Source organism: Marasmius oreades, chromosome 9 (assembly GCF_018924745.1).
Source record: "Marasmius oreades isolate 03SP1 chromosome 9, whole genome shotgun sequence".
NCBI classification, from domain to species: Eukaryota; Fungi; Basidiomycota; class Agaricomycetes; order Agaricales; family Marasmiaceae; genus Marasmius; species Marasmius oreades.
This window is the reverse complement of record NC_057331.1, coordinates 1,492,295-1,515,631: the sequence shown is the minus strand read 5'-3', so window position 1 is coordinate 1,515,631 and position 23,337 is coordinate 1,492,295. Positions and strand designations below refer to the sequence as shown.

The following is a 23,337-nucleotide window of genomic DNA, read 5'->3' as shown; positions in this document are numbered from 1 at the left end:
CATCACGGATTGAAATATTGTTACAGTAAGTAAACATGTTTCGTGTTAGTACTGAATACCTTCTCATCTTCCGACGCCATTATGGCACCATCCCGTTCTAATCAAACCGCCAACTAACAAGCCTGCCCGCTAGCAACCCGCAAGAGAAACCGAGTCATATAAGAATGCAGGGCCACCGATTAGCGGAGTTACAGCTCTATTCCAAAGATTTAGAGAACATGGATTCTCCACTTTCTCCTCATCGTAGGTTCACAACGTCAAGGACTTTTCAAAGCCTTACTGAGCAGCTTCATTTAGCCTCTCTTAGTCGTAATCTACACTCAAGCACCTACACACCGTGCCTATTGCACAGGCTCCACGATTCTGGAAATTCAGTCTTGTGCCTGGCGACAAACGACGAATACATCTTTTCAGGTAGTCAGAATGAGGACATAATGGTGCGTAAATGTCCCTCTTCATTTTTGAGTGCCACTCATGTTCACCTTTCCAAGGTTTGGGACAAGAAAACGTTCCAGCTGAAGGACACGTTGCGCGGTCACACGAAAGCCGTTCTGGCGTTGCACTACGCGAATGACAGAGATTGGCTTTTCAGCTCTTCAGGTGCGTTTTTGAAACTGCTGTGTAATGTTCGATGCCTGAAGTCTTTCGCAGGGGACAGCACCGTTCACGTATGGTCGGGAAAGACATTGCAATTATTATTCACGATTGATCCATACCTCGAAACAGGTGCAGGAGATATATACTCTCTGAACTGGTCTGAAACTCTTCAGACCGTTTTCCTCGGTTGCCAAAATACTTCTATTCAATGGCTCGATTTTCGCCGACCTGGCTCTGAATCTGGTTCTAGCATCGTTTCTGGCGCATCGACCCCCCTCATCGGGCAGAGAAAAGTCCACAAATTCTTCGATAGTTATCCGCAGTATCAGCGTAGACCTGCCGACCTATTCGCAAATAACGGAAGTGGTACACCAAGCGAAGCCGGCGGTGACGAACCTCGATTGAGTATCCCGGCCAACAATAGCATCGAGTCAGAGCATTATGGCTATGTATATTGTATGGCTCTTTCGGAAGGTGGGAGGGGCACGGTGAAACTTCTAACAGGAAGCGGGGACGAGACCGTAAAGGTATGGTTTACTTCATTCTAGCTATCACCTTGAGCTTCTTATCCCAATTTCGAAGGTCTGGGAATGCACCAAAAATGGTCTCAAACTTCTTCATACGTTCTCCTGCTCTTGTGGCGCTATATTGTCCGTCGTTGTCGATGGCGACACAGCTTACGCAGGCTGCCAGGATGGTCATGTTAAAGTTTTGGACCTGGAGACCATGACCCTCGTTAGGACTATAATCGTCCAGGAGGGTGTCGATATTCTTTCCTTGTCCTTGATTCAATCGGATCTCTATACTTGCTCTGCAAATGGTCAAGTAATCGTAAGTGGCTTTACCCGTCTCTGCAGTTGAATTGTCAGGATTAACCTCATTTACGGTAGCGCTACTCCGGTTCATTTGACCGCACCGCATCATGGACTGCCCACGATGGAATCCTACTTTCATCCGCCGTTTCCCGGAATAAAGTCGGAGACGAAGAATCCTTCGCGTTCCTCACCGGCGGAAACGATTATAACATCAAAGTTTGGAACATTCGTCCACCACCACCTAGATTTTCAATCTCAGGAAAGGAAGAAAGAGAAAACGTGGGCGGACCGCTTTGTCGAGGTCAGGATGAACAGCTCTTTCTGATCCACCTCAGTTGACAGGAGCGCCTTCAGATACCATCTCTTACGCACTCTCAAACTTTGTCTCTATACCCAGTGAGAGCGGAACTCCTTCGCATAGGGAAGACTGTCGACAAGCGGCCATATGGCTCAAAAAATGCCTGACACAACTCGGAGCGTCTTCGGTCTTGGTTGGTACTTCTTTCAAGAGCATGTTCCGCTTACTCACCGCTTCCATAGCTTCCGACTGAGGAAGGCGGAAATCCCCTGGTCCTGGGGACGTTTACTGGACAAAGTGCGGGCAGAAGACCACGTTTGTTATTTTACGGCCACTATGATGTCGTTGCGGCCCCCATGGAAGGATGGACATCGGATCCATACAGGTTAGATGGCCGAAACGGTTATCTCTATGGTCGTGGAGCGACGGACAACAAGGGACCGATTTTGGCCGTTGCCTTTGCTGTCTCTGAGCTCCTCTCTCTCCGTGCATTGGGTGCCGATGTCGTATTTCTGATCGAGGGTGAGGAAGAGTCGGGAAGTATTGGGTTTGAAGAAGCAGTGAGGAAGTATAAGGTATGCTTATTTCTTTTTTTCTGAGAGACATCAGTGTGTAAGGAGCTTTCATTTGTAGGACGAGATTGGCCATATAGATGAGATCCTCGTCAGGTTGGTTCTAATTGCCGATAATTTTCCATCTGATTCCGTACTGACGCTTTGACCAAAGCAATTCCACCTGGTTATCAGAAGACCAGCCCTGTATAACCTACGGACTTCGTGGAGTGATACATTGCTCTGTACAGGTTCGGCTATTTGACTACGTGTTACTGGCTTGCGCTAAATATTCGCATGGCAGATATCTAATGCTCTTTCAGACCTTCACTCTGGAGTCGATGGTGGAGGTGTCGTCGAGCCTATGCTCGATACGTGAGTCCACCTTCCGCACGTAATCTGCACCTGTCTGATAGTTTCTTGTAGGATCAACCTCATAGCGACTTTGACCGATTCCAAACGGCGTGTCAAGATTCCAGGATTTTGTGCGTTCGTTCACGTTGCCGTTACTGAAGTCGTCTCACCTTCGTTCGTAAGATGACCACGTCCTACATGCTAATCAAGAAGAGAAGGATTTGTATGAGAAGTTATCCGACATCACTGAGAAATCTGCTTCTTCGATATTCTCTCGATGGCGCGAACCGTCCCTGACGGTTCATAGCATGGAAATATCCGGGCCAAAGAGTATGATTTGTCTACACTCTTGATGCGCACTGCTTTAATTCCTGGAACTTCAGATCCTACCGTTATTCCTGGAACTGTCAAATGTCAACTTTCAGTTCGAATTGTCCCTGACCAGAATCTGGAGACAATCACCCAAACCTTGACCAGTTACTTACGAAATTCATTCAAGGCACTGAATTCACCGAACCAGCTCGAGGTTATTATTGAACGTACTGCCGATTGGTGGCTTGGAAATCTGGATGATCCGTGGTCTAAGGATTTGGAAAGCGCCATTCAGGAAGAATGGGGTGTGGAACCACTGAGGATACGTGAGGGAGGTGTACGTATTACTCACTTCATCTTTATTTGCTTCTGTCTTACCTGCGGTTTGTTTGTTCCAGTCGATTCCCTCGATTCCGTTCCTGGAAAAAGCGTTTGGATGTCATGCAATTCATCTACCTATGGGACAAAGCCAGGCAAGTCGAAAATGTTGGAAACTTATGCCCGATGTGAATCTGACATGCGTTATTTTCAGGATCGAGCCCATCTACCCAACGAAAGGATCTCCCTGACCAATCTTCAACGAGGGAAAGAGGTCGTCATGAAGTTCCTCACGAAGGTAGCCAAGCGAAGTTCGCGCTCAGCAGTGGCCTGATCATGCCTTTCGTTTCTCTATCGTCACTCAACTGTCTTCGGTTTTTTCCTCTTACATTCTCCTTCACCTTAATCGCGCATAATGTGTACATTTGGATTATACGTCTAGATCATACGTCTACATTACCCTTACTGGTTTCAGCCAAACTTGTTTGATGTAAATTTATTACCCAAGTAATATACTTCGTTTATCATCGCTGAACAGAGCGTCCAGCGCCGTCTTCCATAGTCTGAGCGGTATACGAGGGAGCTGTAGGTTGGGCTGGGGGCAGCCGTTAACTTGACCGGGAACACGGGAACACGGGAAGAGAGTCACTGCCGGGTGGGGAGGATCTTCCGACGATTCTTTGCTCCCTCGCGATAGCTATTTCTTGACTTGTGAAGATATTGTCAGCTGTTGAAAACAAGAAATAAATTGATTAACTGCTTCTTAACCAACTGAGATATACTAAACAGGGTATTGGTAATTTCTGTGCATCCAAGAAAAACAAGATGTAAAAGTTTAGTGCTTTATGCGAGGGTGGTGTAAAATCGAGTGGAAAGTTCGAAAACATTAGTCCTTGAGATATTTTGAAACTTTGATTTTCAAGGGAAGCGCGAGAGACGGGAACGCTCCTGTTCCCGGATCATGTCCCAGATAACTCGGTCGAAGAGATCGATGCGAACGTTATCTGTAGCCCTCCAAGTAAGCCACTGGTTGATGACGAAGACGGTATACTCGCGGTAGGAGGAGAAAAGCTGATGAAAATCAGGACGGCCGGTGACCAAGTCAAAGAGGCGCTGAAACATGTCAGCAATCGCGCCTACAAGGTCGGAGTCTTCTTTGTGGCCAGGGATAACATAGAACTTGCGGATGGCCAAGGGTAGATGCCTTGCAATGGCGTAGAAGTCACCGACGTTTATACGGTGTGACGAAATGCAGTTCAAGTTCTTGCGTTGGGAGCGGGCATTACCAGAGATTGGCTCATTGGCAAACGAAGGAGAAAACCAGGCAATCGAGATGTCATTCGGGATTCCCTCTTGCATCTCGTGAATGACAGCAACCGGAATAAACGACATACTCTCAGAGGGTGCAACAGCAAGACCTTTTCTAGGATCCAGTGGAATCAGCTTGCAAGCCTTGCGTGAAACACGCCTGCAGCCGCGAGATCTGCTCCTACTGCTAGATGAGCTGGACGAGTAGGAACGAGAACGACGACGCCTGCGACATCCCCTCTCTTCACGAGAAGAATCTGCAACAGTAGGAAGTACGCCAGTACGAGGATTGAGCGTAGCACGGTCGAAAACAACCTGATCGACCGAATGGTCACCACCGTTCAGTAAGGGTCCCATTTTCCGAGGGACACCAGACAAAGGCCCGAGATGCACAGCAGTAGAAACCGGAGGCTCCTGGGGAGAAGCCAATCCAGGGCAAACATCTATAAACCAAACAGAGTAAGTGAGGTACGGCAACTCAGACGAGAGAAGCCTACCTCTAACAGGGTGAGCGCGCAGACCCAGGGGCTCGAGACGACGGGAATCCTGTACAGGTTGCTTCCCTTGGTCTAAATAGTGTGCATGTAGAAGCGTATAGTCCACACGGCGGGATGGTTGAGGCGTAGAGGAAGTAACGGGGACAGGCGCAGACTGTATGCGCCGACCCGGAATGCCAGTAGGGTTGTGAACCTTGCCATGGCCATCCCCAACAGACTGGGACACTAGATTTCCCTTCGAACGAGCAGAGTCGATGTCACCGCTCGAAGGACACTCGGGTTCGTTGGAGTGAGCATCATCAACGCTGACTCTCTCGTCGGCATCGTCACCAGATTCCTCGTCGATAACACTCCTCCCTCCCTCAGATGGAGGAAGAGGACTGGAAGGGAAAGGAAGCCGAACATGAGAGATGGACGCGATAGGTTGGTCTAAGGAATCGCGATGAGCGTAGCGTTCAGGGTCCAGGCAACCTCTAGGGGGCGGAACCCTAGATGACTCTGCAGGAGTATTGACGTATTTGCGGGGTTTCACGGGTTTGAGCCTAGCAGCAAGGTTGGGAGGGACAACGAGATTACTGGCCATGGCGAGAAGTGGCCTAAGTGACGAATGTGAAAGAAGGCGAGAAGGAAACAGGGCGAAGGCGACGCGAGAAGGACGAGGAAACAAAAAAAAAACGCCAGTATATCGCAAAAATAAATGTCAGGATATCGCTGACAGGTAGCTCAGAACGTGGAAGTGCGCGAGAGAAAAGCAACAGAGCGATGAAGCAGGAACGAGGAGCTTAGTCATTGGAACCTCGATGACGAGCGCCTAATCCCGGCCCGGCAAAAAAAAAATTGGATTGGAAGAACACTCCAGAGCAGTTCGCCTGAACTGTGATGAACGCTTTCAGTTTCGTTCCTTTCCATTCATGGTTCACATTCAGAAGATCTAGACGCACAACAGTCCAATGGCAAAGCGGGAAGGACCTGCCCTTGTTGGAGACGCGCGAGTGAGCTCGTGACCGAATTGGGACTTGAACCAGAACTACCATTACCTCTGGCTCCTTTCCATCTCCGCCTTCATGAGCTCTCCCTATAGAATCCTACCCATAAATTTCTCTGTTATTCATCTTACTGAATTACCAGCATCATGAACGCTCAGTATACTCCGAATCCTCAATTCCAGCCCTACATTCACAACGGCGAAACCTACTACCATCAGCCTCATCATCCTCGACTGCCCTTTGTTCCTCAGCAAACGCAACATCCTGTTCCATGCAATCCACACCAAAACATGTTAATTCATCCTCAAGGCGGGTTGGCCGGCAATGTCACCATGGCGCAGCGACCATGGCCAGGTCCTTCTCTCAGCCCCACGTATCCTGTTCTGACACAATACCCACCATCCTCGAACGGATACCCTTCGAAAGGGTATGCACCTGTCGCTCCGGCACGTTCAACAACCCAGCAACTTTCTGATACCAACGTTCCTCATCTAAATGTGCATACCTTTTGGAAACAACGTCTCGCACCTCTTCCCGGTTTTTGCTCTGCTCCGGACCTCTTCAGTGTTCCAGCACCAGAGCTTTCTTTACCCACTCCACAGACTCTCCGTTCAGCCTCCAAAAAATCCTCCCCCCGATCAAGTTACGACGGAAACAATTTTGAACTCGATATACATGTAAGGTCTGCTTGGTGTTAGGAACGTTCATGATAATCAATATTCGTTCAAAGGCTGAAACATACATTCCTCAATACTTGAAAGATATTCAAAAACAACCACACAGATTCACACCTCTTCCTTCAGTTCCTGTTTATCCTCCATCTTCTTATTTCAATGATTTTCCCCTTTCTTCCTCAATACTCGAAAAATATACAGTTTCTTGGTCTGATTGCACGACCCTTTCTAACCCTCCTCTGCGTGAGGATGCTCGTCTTGTTTCTATCTCTGTTGACTATCAGAGTCATTGGCTGACCTTACACGCTTGGGAACTGTGCAGAATAGCAGACGATAAAAAGAAGATTGTTTTATGGAAAATTCAAGTCGACGTTTCTAATTGGGAAGAAGCCGAATTCTCGATATTCGTACCCGGAGTACGCGAAAACTATCCACGCCTTGAAATTGGCGATATCGTACATCTTAAAGAGATTATTTCGGATTGGGGACAAGGGACGGGTATGGCATTTGAAGGCAGAGTCATACTTTTAAGAAAAAGAGAGGGTTATGTTTGTGAGTACCACATCGTTACTTCTCGTGGTCTACTTCTAAAATGCGCTCAGATTTTCACTGCCCGCCCCTCAAAGTTTATATCATGAACAATATTTCCCCGAATCAACAATCGGTATCAAATGAAATAAAGACCGTCCCTCAGTGTTTCAATGCATCATTTTTGGCCAACGCAGGTCCTGCCATGGCAATGGAAATTGCTATCAGAACTATAGGTGATGCCTCGAAGTTAACAAAGCGTTCGCTTGCACACCAATGGATGTTTCCTGACGCGAATGACCTCGAGTTATACCCTCCAGTTCCGTCAAAACCCCCGCATGTGACGCACGAATCCTGGGTGGATAAAGGGTTGAACGCTGAACAGCGTGTTGAGTTGCTCTCGCCCTTTTGTGAACGCTTTTCTAATTGTCGTACAGATGGCAGCGTCCACAGTTTCGCTATATCAATCTCCTATACCTTTCTTGATCAGAGGACCGCCTGGGACAGGAAAGACGCGGTGGGTCCTCGTTCCAGCCTTTCACTTATGGTATTGTAATACCTACTTAGGACTATCGTCGAAACCGTACACCAGATCCTCCGCTTCCAGCCCAACGCCCATATATTACTCTGCGCACCATCCAATCCAGCAACAGACACGCTGACGCAGAGATTGGCAACAGTTCTTAATCCTCGTGAGATGCTCAGATTGAATGATCCTAATCGAACGTTTGCCGAGATTCCTGATGCTATTCGACCGTTTTGTTGTATGTATGATGGTGTTGCTCTTCTTGTTTCCTTTGGTTGAAGAAATACTGTTCACAGACATCCCTAACGACGACGGCAAGTTCGCTTTGCCGCCTTGGAAGACTTTAATGAGGTACAAGGTTGTGGTAACTTCTTGTCTAGACGCTGCGATGCTCGTATCGGCGCGCTGTACGAACGTCGTCCTGGCAGCTTTAGAAGATGAGGTGATGGATGGTCTTCATCCAGAAGATAGGAGGCCAGTTTCGCCACACTGGACGCACCTGATGATAGACGAGGTACGCGGTGTGCCGTTTCCTCCCTGTCCCTACCTATTGATCAGATGCAACAAGGCTGCGCAGGGGTCAGAACCAGAACTTCTCGTTCCCATTTCGGTTGTATATACTCGTCCAAAGCAGGATGGGAAAGAGCATGCTGATACAACCCGCACGCCCCCCCCTGAGTACCATCCTTTAGTGACAATGCCCCAACTCGTTCTCTGCGGGGATTCGAATCAGTGCAAGTTTCATATTATATCTATATCACTCCTTCTCTAAAACCAACATTGTTTACTTGACAGTGGGACCCATCATTGTCTCAGACGTAGCTCGCCAAAACGAGCTGGACGTTTCACTTCTGGAGCGCTTATTAGAGAGACCCGTGTACGCTGAACATCCCGAAGCTCGTTCACAAGCAGTACATCCGATTACACTAGAATGGCAAAATGGCGGATTACCTGCGTTCAAACCATTCGTAAACCTTACCAAGGTTTGTCTTTGTGTCATCGATGGGTGTAGTTGTTGACGTGGATTCCATTGGTGCAGAATTATCGCTCGCATCCCGCCATTCTAATGCCTCCCTCTGCGATGTTTTACAACGATAGTTTAGAGCCGTGCGCTGCCAACGGACTTATCGCTTGGGCTCAACTTCCCAATCCATCGTTCCCACTCGTATTTATAGGAACGAATACCAAAGAGGATTCGATTCACGAGGTACGTTCTACGGATTTGAATAGCATTTTTAGACTTTGTTTTCGTGCACAGAAAACGACATGGTACAACGCTGGCGAGATTGAACGCATTGCCGACGTCGTTTTCTCACTTATGGAGGAGGCAAATAAGTCTTCGCCCCCTTTGCAGCTTCAAGATATCGGAGTGATGGCGCCATGGAGAGAACAGGTATGGAGACTCAGAGAAGACTTCAGGAAACGGGGGTTTGGCAGGGTGGATGTCGGAAGCGTCGAAGTATTCGATTTTCCTCATTCAGTTTCATATATTCATTGCAGGGGACCTCTAGGACTTCCAGGGGCGCGAAAAGAGGGTCGTAGTGATTTCTTGTGTTCGATCTACATCCAAGTATCTAGCGGAAGATACTGCGAAAGGGATCGGCTTAGTTTTCGAAAGAAAAAGGTACACCCGTGTTTGATACCGTCTCCAAAGCCCCCAACCAATCTCTGTCCTCTAGAATGAACGTCGCCATAACTCGAGCCCGGGAACTGCTGGTGGTTGTTGGCAACGGTGCCCTGTTGAGTGTCGATCCATACTGGAAAGGATTTTTACAGTTTGCAATCAGAAATCGCCTGTACGTTTCATTTCTTTGCTGGTCTCTTTTCTCATGGCTTATTATAGGTATGTTGGGCCGGATCTCCAAATCGAGATGGATGGTGCTTGGATATCCAGGCTCGAGTACGTGAGCCCCCCCAAGTGGCTAGTCTAACGCCTTACTGAAGTTTCCTATCCCAGGTCTCTGCACCTCCAGGCACAAGAAGAAAACGGCTTCATCGACCCAGATGACTCGGAGGATAAGCGGGCGATGATACTTGCGGGCGGTGTGGCGAGAGACGTTCTACGAGAACATGAATAAGTAGCGGGGTTGCGATGATTGTTTCGGTGTTGGACGTTTGTTATTTAAGTATCTATGATACTCCGTCCTATAATGTAGTTCTAGGTACGTCTCGTATTTACATAATCGGATCTAGCGATTGTAGCCACTCCATCTTACCCCGGCGTTTAGCAAGGCAAAGTCCGGCGCGCAAGGCAAAGACTTCATATCTTTCTATCACTGTCACATCGACCACCGCGCACCGTACAATCGCCTCTGCTGTCTTTATCCGTATATACCTACATGGAAACCCGACCGCAAAGTCGGATTCTTCCACTACAGTATCGCCTCCAGTCAGAATCTCCCATGACGGGCCTTCCAACACCACAAACTTTCAAGGCCATTCTCCAATCTCAGGATTTCACAAAAACCCGCTTTGAAGACCGCCCAATCTCTAGAACCAAATTCGATGAAATATTCGAACACTGTCAGCAATCTGAGAATCGCCTTTTGTTAGCCAACACATTACCCAACGAACACTTGTTTTCCATTTCCTCGCGGCCAGCAATTCTTTTTGGAATAAACACCTCAATGTTCTATGGCTCTCATCCTCAATCTATTTTGACTTATCAGGGTCGAATAGTCGCTGTTGAGGATCTTATATACGACATCCTTTGCTTCTGCCATCTCGCTAGCGAACACGGCGATCAGGACGCTACGAACGCCCTAATTCAAGATAACTACGCCTTTGTTCCGTTTGCGCTCGTTAGATATTTCGTGGGTTCCTGTCCAAGTTGCGTTGAGAAGTCGTTGAAGAAGGCCATGGATGTCATGCCGGCTCAAGGCAATCGTATGGTCGATGAACAGAAGCCTGGCCCCATGAGGGCGGATAGCACCCTCGTCAATGATACGCCGTCCAACTCCGCGTCTGCATCCAGGTCTTCAATTCCTCTGCTCTCTCCAGAAACCTCAAAATCAAAAGTACCGGTGGCTATTACCATTGATATTGTGGATGAAACAGGTCGGGAAAAAGAAGAGGAGGATTTTGTGAGATACCTTCATCTGGAACGTACACTCCGGAATCCTGTCACCAAGGTCAAACTTCCTTTGATGGCCACACGCTCTAGTCCCGGATTCCGCCCGCCCTCTACCTCGTCTCCTGGTGCTATTGAGCGCGTTACGAGTCTTCCGATGTCGCGGGAGGTCTCCCTCTATCAAGGCATTCCCAATGGGTGGCAATACCATTTCCCAGATTATGAATCCGCGTTGAATGAGTTCGTCAAACAGAAGGACGATTCGTTGATTCTTCCTAGTGAAGGCGTGTCCAAGAAAAGGGACGCTGTTCCTCGCGTCCCGAGTATTGCACCTTTGAGAGGCGACAAGATACATAATACTCTTGGGAATGGCAGAGAGCTCTTTGATCACGAGCCTCCGGTTAGTCGTCTTCTTTTTTTACCCATTCTATGAGCTACTTGACTTTTGGGAATAGAGCTTCCGAAAGAGGGAGACTGTGCAGGAAACGCCCAAAGACGACCTTCTGAGCCTCGCCCTAGCTCAAATCGAAAAATTTAGTGTCAGCTTTGAGGGTTGTAAAGTAAGAGTTCTCGCATGCTATGCCGACTGGGGATGCTTACTTTGAAACCACGAAGGAAAACGGTGTTCAAGCACAATCCTGCTAAACACCGGAATGGAACCGCTGGTTTACTTACATCACTAGTCCGACTATTTTTATTCGTGTATTATTCCTATCGTGATTTGCCTGTTCCAATTATTTCGCGCTGGCGTGAAATGATATAAAGTTGGAGATGTCAAAATCACTATGTTATCGATACTGTACTCATTTTACATTTACATTGTACATTGTGGTAGAGGTTGAAAATCACATTAGTACAGAAGACGCAATCATAGACTCAAGTGAACTCAATCATTCAACTTCAGCAATCGGATTGCAGCACCCCTTTTGAGCTGTAAAAGCTCCGTTTTCGACAGTGTCCCCTCCAATCCGTTAACCCACTGCGTGCCTTGAGGAATCGGCACATAGGGATAGTCGATGGAATACAAAATTCGATCTAATCCGATGGTCTTTTTATGAAGGAGCAGAATATCCGTAGCAAAGTTTCCCGATGTCGTCTCAAGCAAGTTCGTGCGCCAATATGATGTTACGTTTCGTATCATGGGCATTCCTACAGGCCTTTGCCGATCTAGTTCTATATCCTTTCTCTGTCAGGATATGATTGAGAAATATAACACAGGTCCTCACGGTCATCAATTCGGAAGAGGTCGGAAGGAATGCGTTCCCCCAAATGGCCAACTATTACTTTGAGCTTTGGGAACCGACTGGCAAGAAAATAAGATGACTTGGGGACATTGGGGAAAATACGGGTCCTTACTCGAAGACGCCATTCGTACACAAACCTAGTATGTGCGTGGAAAGAGTGGTGGTAAATTCCTGGGTAGGTCCAAATAGCCAGGGAGCGTGTCCATAGGACAAGTCTTGTATAAGGTGTACGTTGGTACGAGGATGGAAATAGACAGGAACATCCAATTCTGTCACCGCTTCCCAGAACACGTCATATTCGGGTTGGTCATAATAAAGAAGAGTATCTAGGAACGCCATTGGTTCGGCAGGGCAGCCATTGATTTTAGGACTTACTATCGTCAGCCCCAGATTGCTGATAGTCGTTGACCAGTCCACCTACGAAGCCGAGCTCCTTGACGGCGCGCCTCAGTTCGTGTGCAGCCACGGAAGCGTTATGCATAGAAAGCGCAGCAAAGGCGCTAAAGCGGAAAGTATTGTTCGAAATCGCCGATGCTAGAATGTTATTGACACGAATTGCCATGCCAGCAGCCTTTTCAGGATCAGATATTCCTTGTATACAAGGACTAGCGCATGATAGGACCATCTATCGAGGGAGTACTCATCACACAGTAGACTCCAAATTCTTGTATGGATTACTCACGAAGTCGATCCCATTCGCATCCATCTCAGCTAGTCGCTGATTGTGGATGTCCAATAGATTGGCCTGCAGTTGCGCCTCTGTCTCTCCTGGAGGTCCCTAAAGTCAAATAATGCCACCATGATCGTATGGAGAAGAGACGTGCCTACAGGAGGGGGGGTACTAGTCGGATATCTTGGGAGTAAGCGAGCAAGCAACCTTTATGAAACACAAAACGCACTTGTTGAGAAGCTCGGGGATGGTCCATGCTTCCTCGAAAACTATGGTCCCTTTTCCGGTATCATTCCACTTCCTCGCTTTGCAAAGGAGAGCCAGCGAGAGAACCGTGTAGGCGAATCTCATACTGCTAAAACTCGCTCGAACAGTAAGAGGGCTTGAGTACTTGAGTCCTTGCCTTTTTACTCACACATCCTGCCATCTTTATAAGAAGCCTCTTCACATGTGGAGCAAAAGATTCCGTCGTTTGTTTCCCAAGAAGCGTATACAGATATACCCCTTGAAACGGAAGTTCGTTCTTTCACCGAACTATAAATAATATTGAACCGGGTCTGTTCTGCAGACGTGCGACACGACATTAAAATATGATAACATAGACCTAGTGTGTAGTTCCCAACGAATCGATCATGGACCATAATAATTTCGAGGAAGATTGATTTAGATTACGAACCTGGATATCGTACGCCCTTTACCTGGGGGTAGACTGGACATGCCTGTGTCGAGGTCGGGTAATGTAGACTCCGAGGAGGTGCTCGTTCGCCCAGTTCTATTGCACTGAATCTACCTTGTAAATTGGGCAGTAGAGGTGGAAAATCACATAAGTACAAGAGACGCAATTATAGACTCAAGGGAACTCAATCATTCAACTTCAACAATCGGATTGCAGCACCCCTCTTGAGCTGTAAAAGCTCCTCTTTCGACAATGTGCCCTCCAATCCGTTAACCCACTGCGTAGCTTGAACGATCGGCACATAGGGATAGTCGATGGAATACAAAATTCGATCCAATCCGATGGTCTTCTTATGAAGGAGTAGAATATCCGTAGCGAGGTTGCCTGATGTCGTCTCGAACAAGTTCGTACGCCAATATGATGTTACGTTTCGTATCATGGGCATTCCTACAGGCCTTTGCCGATCTAGTTCTGTATGACGCTTTCTCTGTCAGAATTGATTGTAAATAGATACAACAAGGTCCTTACGGTCATCAATTCGGAAGAGGTCGGAAGGAATGCGTTCCCCCAAATGGCCAACTATCACTTTGAGCTTTGGGAACCGACTGGCAAGAAAATAAGATGACTTGGGGACATTGGGGGGAGCAGTTACCCTTACTCGAAGACGCCATTCGTACACAAACCTAGTATGTGCGTGGAGAGAGTTGCAGCATACTCCTGGGAAGGTCCAATTAGCCAGGGAGCGTGTCCATAGGCCAAGTCTTGTATAGTGTGTACGTTGGTACGAGGATGGAAATACACGGGCACATCCAATTCTGTCACTGTTTCCCAGAACACGTCGTATTCGGGTTGGTCATAGAAAAAAAGAGTATCTAGAAAGACCATTCGTTTGGCAGGGCAACCATCAAATTTAGAACTTACTATCGTCAGCCCCGGATTGCTGATAGTCGTTGACCAATCCACCTACGAAGCCGAGCTCATTAACGGCTCGTTTCAGTTCTTGTGCAGCCACGGAAGCATTATGCATAGAAAGCGCAGCAAAGGCGCTAAAGCGGAAAGTATTGTTCGAAATCGCCGATGCTAGAATGTTATTGACACGAATTGCCATGCCAGCAGCCTTTTCAGGATCAGATATTCCTTGTATGCAAGGACTAGCGCATGATAGGACCATCTATCGAGGGAGTACTCATCACACAGTAGAGCCCACCTTGTATGGATTACTCACGAAGTCGATCCCATTCGCATCCATCTCAGCTAGTCGCTGATTGTGGATGTCCAATAGATTGGCCTGCAGTTGCGCCTCTGCCTCTCCTGGACGGCCTTGAAGTCAAATAATGCCACCATGATCAAGAGAAGAGACGTGCCCACAGGAGGCGCGGTATTACTCGGTGGAAGTCAGCGAGCAAGCAACCTTTATGAAACACAAAACGCACTTGTTGAGAAGCTCGGGGACGGTCCATGCTTCCTCGAAAACTATGGTCCCTTTTCCGGTATCATTCCACTTCCTCGCTTTGCAAAGGAGAGCCAACGAGAGAACCGTGTAGGCGAATCTCATACTGCCAAAACTTGCTCGAAGAGTAAGAGAACTTAAGTCTTCGACGTTCACGCACACCTCATGCCATCTTTATAAGAAGCCTCTTCACATGCGGAGCATAAGATTCCTCCGTTTGTTTCCCGACAACCGTGGATAGACTCCCTTGAATCGACGGAAGTCCGTTCGTCAAGGATGCAAACGGAATCGCACGCGTACATCTGTGGCAGAAGCTGGTCCCAACGATCATGGACCATAATAGGTGTAATGTTTCTGAGGAAGATCAATCTAGACTACGAACCTGCATATCGTAGATGTGCGCCTTTGCCTGGGGATGGACTGGAGAGCCTGTGTTGGGTATTTCAACTCGAAGATGCTCGTTCGCCGGGTCCCGTTCTCGTTTCATACGTACGTGCCTCAGTCAATGTAAGCTTGACGGAGAGGACCAGACAACCAGTGAGCAGTAGAAATGAGACTAGAGTCAACCAATCAGGTTTTATTTTTATTGGCAACATCGGCTATCCTTGAAGGGCGCGGGGAAAATTGCATGATGGTTTGAGGAAGATGCGATTGAGATAAAATAAATTTACCGTGGGGATTAGATTCGTCAGGTGTTTTGATGACGGGAACCCGCAACTCCCACGAACGTCCGTGTTATACTTCAACCTGATACTTAGTTGACCGCACAAAGGTGTACCCCACGCAACCTCAGGCTCTCCGGATCCTTTCGACTGTGCTGCCAGTCGTGTATGTTCTGTTCATGATCAATTCCCACCGGAACCAGGTCCGACCGGGCCTTCACGCTGGCTTGACGCTGGCAGTACTGTTCTGCTACGTGCGAGTGCTTCTCCCAACTCTCCTGTCATGGAGCGATGCCAGTGGTTCACAATCATCCGAAAATCATCCGAACAGTGAGGGGATATGGCTGTTGTTATGACATTAAATTATTGACACGATCGTCTAGCGAGGAAATGATACAGATTACCTTAGACAGACATGAGAGTGAAAGCATGTAGTTCTCTCAAGAGTCTGACCGTGTTGTTTGATCCTAAGCCGAGTAACAGTTTCAAAGATGTTTTGGAACATGTACATACTATAGTACTAGCGATAAGTGGCTGATAAACGAGTGGTAGTAAACGTAGAGTAAACTTAGTCCTTGAGAAGAAACAATGTCCCCGATGATAACACGCATTTGCAAAGCATAAACGATAATCGCGAGCCCAGGATCGCGCTACCAAAGCCAACAAGAAAATGCATTAGAGCCCTAGATTCAAGGTGCAAGAGTAGGACCCGGAATAAGGTCAACTTGATCTCTTTTCCCCGCTGCAGTACACCAGGGAGTTGGTACAGTCGCTCCGTTAGCCCAAGCATCCGGATACGTGCATCCCCCGATCTCGGTCATATACCCGGCTTTATCGTCTGGGTTTGCCCATCCGTTACCAACACTAGCAGTCTTCGTGGGTTTAGCACCAGAGGGAGGGAAGGTGGCCCCTGAGAGAGTGGGTATTGCTCCAGTAGGTGTATATCGTGGAAGGTCTGTGACCGCTGCACCAGCCCCATCGATCGCGGCTGGTGGCCAAGGATATTTCGTCACGTCGACCTCTCCAGAGCCGGAGGAGATGGAACCTGTAAATGGTGCTGGGTTTCCGCATGCTCCTGCTGCTTCGCGAGGATCTTTGGGAATCCAACCATTTTCCAGACCGAGTTGGTACGACCATGCTGGTGTTTCGACTTTTCCGGATTTGGAGGAGGCACCAATCTTCCACGTCCAGAAAAACCAATTCTGTGAGGCACAAATGCTTATTAGACAAATCGAATGCAAAGAAAAGTGAAAGTTTATACCTGAAGCCCATCCATACTTGCCATGGCAAACTTCTTGAGCTGAGACTTTGTATCATCCGAAAAGTTCTGCCAATCTGTCCATTTGTCGCATGAGCCTACAGCCGTCACTTGCCCCCCCGCATATGTTCCGTCATATCGTGTCCCTTCAGGAATCCCATTCAACCATAAACCGCAGTCATTGATGGCGTTGCTCCACTCTCCAGCGAGAGATAATCCAAAGTCAGCCATCGACTGGTTGAATTCTCGTCCCCACTGACATGGTGTACCGGTTCGAGTGTCCCATGGAACATCAGTTTGAGTGTCATCGAAAGCGGCGTATGGGTGAGAATCAAGGGCCATGCGGTCAGCGCCAGGGAGGAAACCAACCCATTCAGGTTTTCCTAACATAGCGTCGTGGAAGGAGATCCAAGGACCTTCGCCTGGACCACTGGCTTCGCGAATGACCTTGTACGCTTGAGCATAGCTGCAAGGGAAGTCAACAAAATCCAAAAAGATGAGAGAAAGAAACAGGAACGCACAAAGAACTGATAGAAGGCTTGTCAATTGTCGGCTCATTGATAGGTGAGAACATGGTTACAACGTCGCGATACTCAGGTTGTGAGATGAACTCCGCAATAACTCGAATGATGTCCAGTGTCCTTTGTGCGTTTGCGTATCCCATAGTTCCACGGAGGAAGTTGACGTTTCCCCTGCGGCCAGAGTGATTCCAAATGTTTTGACTCCCGGGAACGGTATGAAGATCAAGGTTGATTCGGATACCGTATTTGCGAGCCCACTGGACGGCTTTAAGGAAGTACCTTTGTGCGAGAATGAGAAACGATGACTAATGGATATTGAGCAACGTACTTCCATGCCACCTTTGGGATATACGGCTCGCTGGTATGCGTCTCAACTGCCCAGTAGGGAAGCGGAAGGCGAACATAATTTAGACCAGCACCAGCGATCTCTGCGAAATCTTTCTCGGTCTACAGCAAAGACCAGGATAAACATTGACGACCGGAACGAAATATACTTGGGACCTACAATGAACGTCTTGTAGTGATCTTCAAGCTGGTCTGCACCCATGGCTGGGTGTAACGTATACTCATCAACCGCGTCCGGTTGATACTTCTGAAAAGGTGCGGGACAACTTAAAAAGGTAAAGAGATCAGTTTCCGGTTAACATGAAACATGAAAGGAGTAACGTGCATGAACTAAAGGGGTTCAGGGATGTCAGTAAGAATGATAGGGTATACCGAGTAAGAGTACCCACTGGTTCGAGGACAAGCCATCCTCCAAGATTGACCCTGCAAAAAGATCTATCGGTCGAGGAACGATCAACTCGGTTATTTGACGTACCCTCGTATTTTGTCGATTCCATATCTGAAGGTCTCGTTGAGAGCAGGAGACCACGACTGCGGGCGGGCGTTGTTGTTGAACGGATCATTGACATCGTAGTACCAGGACCCTCCATGAGGATTCGAATATTTGAACTTGGTTCCATCCTCCAGGGTCACGTCGCTACCATCGCCTCCAGTGACAGCTGCTAAAGCACCGCCAGGTTTACTCGGTTCGCCTCCACCACCTCCGTGTGCGTCGTTCCCGCCAGATTGAGAGGACCCACTCGAGCTATCTTTGTTTTTATTGAGGATGGCGAGAGGGACCGCAACAGCGACGGCAATAATGACGATGGCAACTACGACTATGCCGATTATCAGGTTGCGTTTCTTCCTTGCAGCACCTGGAGTGGCGACGTTCCCCTTCTCATTGAATTCGCCATAACCGAGCGAATCTTCATGATTCGGGTGACTGTCGTGGTATAAGAACTGAGCCGATGAGTTGTCGTAGTTGGTTTGATAGCCAGATGAGGCGATGGAATTTCGACCAGAATTTGAATCTTGGCCGAGGAAACGATACTGGGTTGGGGCTGGGACATTCGGGAGAGAGGTGTACGATGCGGTAACGGGGGTCGAGACGGAATCATCTAAAGGAATGGAATTGTACTTTGTAGCACCATCGGGGGCTGGTCCGCTTTGAGACATGCCTATAATTTGTGTAAGAAGAGGGTAACACCTTAAATGTTCAGAGACGCACCAAGAAAAGCGGGAAAAGTAAAAGGTAAGGAGAAAGGGAAAGGAGGTAGTGAAGGGTGTAATGTAAAATATCATATATCAACATATCAATGCCCGGCGGTCATGCCCGTGCCCGTGCTCGGGACTACCTCACCGTTGGCACTGAGTCCCATATGGATTATGATAATAGCGCCCGCGCTCATCGGTATGACATACACATATCGCTGTCAGAAAAATGAGAGATGAGTATGACAGAAGACGTTGGCAAGGAAAGCCCACCAGTTGTTACATGCAGTGCCCAGAACGAAACGAATCTACAGAACTCGTACACTGGATGAGCTGCCATACTGACAGAAACGCAAAAACTGTTGACACGTCGTGGCGAGTGGCCGCAAAGTGCCGTTCGAGTCATCCGTAAGAGAGCTGCAAGAACGGCATCAAGAGATCTTTCTAGAGTCGAAAAACCACAGAGATGATCCCTCGGAGTCGTAAGCCACCATCTCGGGTTCATTAAGAATAGAGAACGCCTGCACACGTTGTGAACGAGTGTCAGAACACTGCCTCACAACGGGCACCGGTAAATAACGTCGCTCGTTCTCGACAGCATTTGTAACTATGGGCGGTGCGCACCCGCAAGAAGGCAAAGGTAAATGGACTGGAGTCGAGGAAGGAAGGTGAAAGGGCCCCATTGCCCAGCCAGCCTCTAGTTGGTATACAATTCACAATGCGGGAAATGTGAATGTGTTATGGCATCAAAGAGTTATGGGGACTGCGGTCTGGTTACATGAGGGCAGGCTCTGTCGCGTCCGCGTTCACTGCAAGCGTTGTGAATCAAAATACCTTCCTTTTACCGATACTGCAATCATATTGTGCACAAATTTCATTGACGCTACATTCCGTTACTATACCCGCACTTCAGGTGTCTCACCCGAGTCCCATGTTGTAGTCTTCAATTTGTATCATTCGGAAGGCTCGCTCGATGACAGCCCCTGCTCGAACGAAGTTTTGTGAAACTTGGGCGTCTCCATTCCTCTTGCAGAGTATTTTTCGAGTTATAGTTGAGACGACCTCATGATCAGTCGTGATTATACATTAGGTCCGTAACCCACCAAAAAGAATTTTCTCGTATTTTCCTTTTATGGATTTTCCATCTTTTACACGGGCCACGTCCACTTGAGTCCGATACACCATCTGCCACTGGGAGGTGAACAACAAGTGAGTGATTTTACTTTCAAGCTTTGACGAACAACCTAATCTGTGTCTAGTGTAGTTCCCCTCTCTCCATGTCTCAGTCCAATATCACGTCTTTCCGTGTCCTCGTCCGTCAATCGCTCACGAACGATAATGCTCATCCATCGCGCTATGCTGTTCGTACGACTCGAGTGCTTTATGTCGACCGACGAATGGTCACCATAGACAAAGCCCCAGGAATGGACGCGCAGGTCGGCGTATCGCATCTTGTAGAAGGCGGTAATGATCCCGACTTTCCTCATGACCGTTGCGTGTTTTTTTTGTTTCTGATTATGATCAAAATCTCATAGTTGCAATCTAGACTCTCAAAGCAGTCTTCAGAACCCCTCAATTACCTCTCTTTTCCCAGTACACCGTCTAGACAAAGTAAGTTACCGTACACCATCCCCTCCGGCGTTAGGATACTCACCACTTATATGTCCATTTCCTTTTCAGGCCACAACCGGATGTTTAATCTTCGCTCGCACACGAGACATGGCTCGCGAACTTTCTCGGCAGTTTCACCAGCGAAGAATAGAAAAGACCTACTACGCGGTCGTACGAGGAGGACATAGATCGTTCGAAGGATCGAAAGGGACAATCAATTGCCCGATTGAAGTGTCCCGTGAAGGTTATGCGAACCTTCGCCACTCGAAAGACGAGATTGAGTCTGAGACTTCTGCGATAACGGAATGGGAGGTTGTTGGGTCTTCAGTACGCTCCAGCTGTGCTTTCTCTACAGTATTGGTAGGGCTGACCATCCTATGATTCTAGTCAACACTGCCCATATCACTTCTCAAACTGCGCATGCTGACGGGACGTAAGCATCAGCTGAGGGTTCACCTTTCGAAGTCCTTACACGGTATGAGATCCCTTCCAAAGATATAAGGACACTTGTGGTTGTTGAAATGAGCTGCATCTCCAGCTCCCATTCTCGGCGATTCAAGACACTCCGTGTCACGACCTACGGATGATATCCTAAATCTACTCAGATCGTGGGGGGTGTCAGACGATCGTCTTTTCCTGCACTCTTCGTCCTTAAATATTATAGTGAAGCCTTTCCTTGCGTATCTTCCATCAAATTGCTTGACCTTTCTCTTTCAAAGCGATATACCAAATCAAGAAACCGCCTGCGTCTCGGAATACAAGCTCCGTTCCCCGAAGATTTCTCTCGATTGCTCCGTCACTTACGAATACCTTTCGATCCTGAGCTCTCACAAGCGAGACTTTTCCTCGATGGACAGCCATTCTCATCCAGCTCCATCGAGGAGCTGGATGGTCACTTGTTTCCATAAAATTGTCCACGCTCTAAGACGTACAAAATGCTACATTAACCGTTCATTGAAAAGAGCCTTCATTAATAACCCTTTAACGTGCAACACGAAACACCCTCATAAATATCCGCGCGATATGTTATATGCCTCTGGATCTCGATGTTTGCATTTACTTCGATGGGATCTCCGACTGCTGGCCAGCAGCGGTCCCGCCCGACCTCGCTTCTTGCTGCGCCTTCAGCCAACTTCCAACACCGACCGCGATAGCACCGGCAGCCTGGGCCGCTCCGGATGCCAACAATGCACCACCTGCACCTGCTGTAAGCGCAGGAATGGACGGCAATGTGCCAGCTGTGATAAGGATAGCACTGATGGTGCTCATGACCTTTGGATGCTCTGTTTGTAAAAAGTCGAGTGCGTTACAGGCGTTTATAAGCCAGAGAGGGGCGTGGGTTATCGTTGTTACGGTTGCTGGCAGGAGTGGTTTAGTGACTACGAAAAAAACTCATAGTATCGGGGCAGAAAGACTTACCTTCATCAGCATTACTGTCTCTTCTGGTGGGTGTCGGCATCGGGGGCTTGGAAGTGTCGCGGACTGTCATGACCGTTGAATCAGAATGGGACTTCTTAGTCGTCGTCGGTCTGACTGAGGAAGAAATCTGCTCTGGTTCCTCTACCAACGTGAACGCGTCCTGCGAGTTTTTCTTTCGAATCGACCAGAACCCGGTACTCGACCTTACAGGCGGTGGTCGTGAGGGCGCTACGGTAACATTCTCCTTCTCGTCTTTGGTTTTCTGGTTTTCCGACTCCTTATTGTCACGGTCAGTCGAAGGTTTCCGGCCTACCCAGAACGATGACTCGGATCGTCGTCTCGGTTTCGGTCTCTGGGGGGGACAAGCCTGGCTTTGCTGAACGCCAGAAAGTCCAGGTTTGGTGTTTTCCGTTGCCTCCTTTTCCTTTGTTTCGCGGCCCGAGATCCACCAAAGTCCAGAAGGTTTGGATTTGACTTTGATCGTCTCAGTTGCAGAGTCTTCGATGTTCCCTATCGAAAGATATAATCAGGCTCTCACGTCGTTTGAGGGTAAAGTAAGCAAACTTACATCCCATATTCCGCATCGCAATCTTAAATTTTTCCCAATTCCAACGATAGTTACCCCCATGGACTTTGGCCATTACACCCTTCAGTTCGTTTAGCCTATATCCCATTCTATTTATCAGTTGCTACCCGACACGAAGGAAGAGCTCCTCTCACCTTGATCTTGCTTTTTCTCCCATATAATGCTGACCTACTTTATGCCAATACTCCTTTGGCACATTCCTCTCCACACACCCGGCTTTAATGGTTTTAAGCCACTCGTCAACGGAAAGGGTGTCTTTCTTGGTGTTTCCGGTGAACTGAGGGGCATCTTTCCAGGAGGCAAAAGTGGGTTCGAGATCGTAGGGTTTGATTTTGAATGCGTCTAGCATGCTGGCGACTGGAGTGGTGGGTGATTCGTTAGTGTTAGTTCTGAAAAGTTCAGTTGCGCTCATGTTTATAAAGATCCCAGTAGGGCGTGTGGCCTGTACCTCCGATCACGCCGTTTCCCATTGTTGTCGCCTCATGTATTGTGCGTGCTTTATAGAACCTGGCCTGCCACAACCGTGGTCTATCGGCGTCACCTTCCCTCACAAAACCATGCTGCCTTGTCGTTTACCTAGAATTTTCGACTCCGCACCCTTCCCTCCTTCCTTCCTACCGATGTTCCGCTGATCACTGCGTACATGTATGTCATTTTTTTTTACCAGAATTCGAGCCAATTATGACCCATACCATACCACAACGGGCTGGTCTGTGGTCGGCGGTTGGGCTGGCCTGTCCGACCAACTGGAATGCCACGCCTCATGATCAAACTTCTCTTCACGATTGGTAATAACGAGGCGGGCACCCTCAAATTTGGAGGTTAGAACTCGAGTTGGGTGATCAAAAAGCAATAGGCTTTATACAA

General features: G+C 48.1%; 9 protein-coding genes across 11 annotated transcripts; 4 read left to right on the top strand and 5 right to left on the bottom strand.

Annotated features, from left to right (window-relative positions):
- Window positions 1–11: 11 nt before the first annotated feature.
- E1B28_013393 (uncharacterized protein) lies at window positions 12–3,792 on the top strand. Of its 2 annotated transcripts, XM_043158549.1 has the most exons (17): window positions 12–243; window positions 298–437; window positions 492–600; window positions 652–673; window positions 727–1,124; window positions 1,180–1,428; window positions 1,488–1,713; window positions 1,767–1,903; window positions 1,953–2,285; window positions 2,344–2,378; window positions 2,437–2,512; window positions 2,566–2,636; window positions 2,688–2,746; window positions 2,799–2,945; window positions 2,999–3,264; window positions 3,326–3,400; window positions 3,460–3,792. In XM_043158549.1, exons 3-17 carry the CDS (start codon window positions 571–573, stop codon window positions 3,577–3,579), a joined length of 2,244 nt encoding a protein of 747 aa, XP_043003898.1. In that variant the 5' UTR covers window positions 12–243; window positions 298–437; window positions 492–570; the 3' UTR covers window positions 3,580–3,792. The 2 variants fall into 2 exon arrangements, with proteins under 2 accessions (XP_043003898.1, XP_043003897.1); XM_043158548.1 differs by having other exon boundaries at window positions 652–1,124.
- A 239-nt stretch (window positions 3,793–4,031) lies between these two features.
- On the bottom strand, window positions 4,032–5,802 carry E1B28_013392 (uncharacterized protein). Its single transcript, XM_043158547.1, has 3 exons — window positions 5,051–5,802; window positions 4,301–4,996; window positions 4,032–4,249 (listed from the first exon to the last, which is right to left on the bottom strand). The coding sequence occupies exons 1-3, from the start codon at window positions 5,631–5,633 to the stop codon at window positions 4,164–4,166; spliced, it is 1,365 nt and encodes a 454-aa protein (XP_043003896.1). The 5' UTR covers window positions 5,634–5,802; the 3' UTR covers window positions 4,032–4,163.
- Window positions 5,803–6,055: 253 nt separating this feature from the next.
- On the top strand, window positions 6,056–9,997 carry E1B28_013391 (uncharacterized protein). Of its 2 annotated transcripts, XM_043158545.1 has the most exons (14): window positions 6,056–6,713; window positions 6,767–7,262; window positions 7,313–7,626; window positions 7,676–7,755; window positions 7,806–8,002; window positions 8,061–8,278; window positions 8,333–8,498; window positions 8,560–8,747; window positions 8,804–8,971; window positions 9,023–9,223; window positions 9,276–9,388; window positions 9,444–9,560; window positions 9,608–9,664; window positions 9,722–9,997. In XM_043158545.1, exons 1-14 carry the CDS (start codon window positions 6,183–6,185, stop codon window positions 9,840–9,842), a joined length of 2,967 nt encoding a protein of 988 aa, XP_043003894.1. In that variant the 5' UTR covers window positions 6,056–6,182; the 3' UTR covers window positions 9,843–9,997. The 2 variants fall into 2 exon arrangements, with proteins under 2 accessions (XP_043003894.1, XP_043003895.1); XM_043158546.1 differs by having other exon boundaries at window positions 8,804–9,388.
- Window positions 9,998–10,391: 394 nt separating this feature from the next.
- Window positions 10,392–11,439, top strand: E1B28_013390 (uncharacterized protein; the record flags this gene model as incomplete). Its single annotated transcript, XM_043158544.1, has 2 exons — window positions 10,392–11,234; window positions 11,290–11,439. The coding sequence occupies 2 exons, from the start codon at window positions 10,392–10,394 to the stop codon at window positions 11,437–11,439; spliced, it is 993 nt and encodes a 330-aa protein (XP_043003893.1).
- A 162-nt stretch (window positions 11,440–11,601) lies between these two features.
- E1B28_013389 (uncharacterized protein) lies at window positions 11,602–13,099 on the bottom strand (the record flags this gene model as incomplete). The annotated part of the gene is made up of 7 exons (XM_043158543.1): window positions 11,602–12,007; window positions 12,061–12,137; window positions 12,191–12,404; window positions 12,454–12,703; window positions 12,761–12,856; window positions 12,907–12,919; window positions 12,978–13,099. The coding sequence occupies 7 exons, from the start codon at window positions 13,097–13,099 to the stop codon at window positions 11,721–11,723; spliced, it is 1,059 nt and encodes a 352-aa protein (XP_043003892.1). The 3' UTR covers window positions 11,602–11,720.
- A 99-nt stretch (window positions 13,100–13,198) lies between these two features.
- Window positions 13,199–15,524, bottom strand: E1B28_013388 (uncharacterized protein). Its single transcript, XM_043158542.1, has 9 exons — window positions 15,257–15,524; window positions 14,858–15,188; window positions 14,789–14,808; window positions 14,650–14,735; window positions 14,346–14,595; window positions 14,083–14,296; window positions 13,953–14,029; window positions 13,425–13,895; window positions 13,199–13,352 (listed from the first exon to the last, which is right to left on the bottom strand). The coding sequence occupies exons 2-8, from the start codon at window positions 14,977–14,979 to the stop codon at window positions 13,609–13,611; spliced, it is 1,056 nt and encodes a 351-aa protein (XP_043003891.1). The 5' UTR covers window positions 14,980–15,188; window positions 15,257–15,524; the 3' UTR covers window positions 13,199–13,352; window positions 13,425–13,608.
- A 701-nt stretch (window positions 15,525–16,225) lies between these two features.
- Window positions 16,226–18,818, bottom strand: E1B28_013387 (uncharacterized protein; the record flags this gene model as incomplete). Its single annotated transcript, XM_043158541.1, has 8 exons — window positions 16,226–16,738; window positions 16,798–17,260; window positions 17,316–17,594; window positions 17,644–17,762; window positions 17,821–17,907; window positions 17,961–17,990; window positions 18,050–18,083; window positions 18,136–18,818. 8 exons carry the CDS (start codon window positions 18,816–18,818, stop codon window positions 16,226–16,228), a joined length of 2,208 nt encoding a protein of 735 aa, XP_043003890.1.
- A 1,174-nt stretch (window positions 18,819–19,992) lies between these two features.
- E1B28_013386 (uncharacterized protein) lies at window positions 19,993–21,473 on the top strand. The gene is made up of 6 exons (XM_043158540.1): window positions 19,993–20,345; window positions 20,401–20,465; window positions 20,535–20,792; window positions 20,853–20,940; window positions 21,004–21,128; window positions 21,185–21,473. The coding sequence occupies exons 1-6, from the start codon at window positions 20,132–20,134 to the stop codon at window positions 21,371–21,373; spliced, it is 939 nt and encodes a 312-aa protein (XP_043003889.1). The 5' UTR covers window positions 19,993–20,131; the 3' UTR covers window positions 21,374–21,473.
- A 48-nt stretch (window positions 21,474–21,521) lies between these two features.
- On the bottom strand, window positions 21,522–22,882 carry E1B28_013385 (uncharacterized protein; the record flags this gene model as incomplete). The annotated part of the gene is made up of 4 exons (XM_043158539.1): window positions 21,522–21,823; window positions 21,885–22,394; window positions 22,453–22,547; window positions 22,605–22,882. The coding sequence occupies 4 exons, from the start codon at window positions 22,880–22,882 to the stop codon at window positions 21,522–21,524; spliced, it is 1,185 nt and encodes a 394-aa protein (XP_043003888.1).
- Window positions 22,883–23,337: the final 455 nt, after the last annotated feature.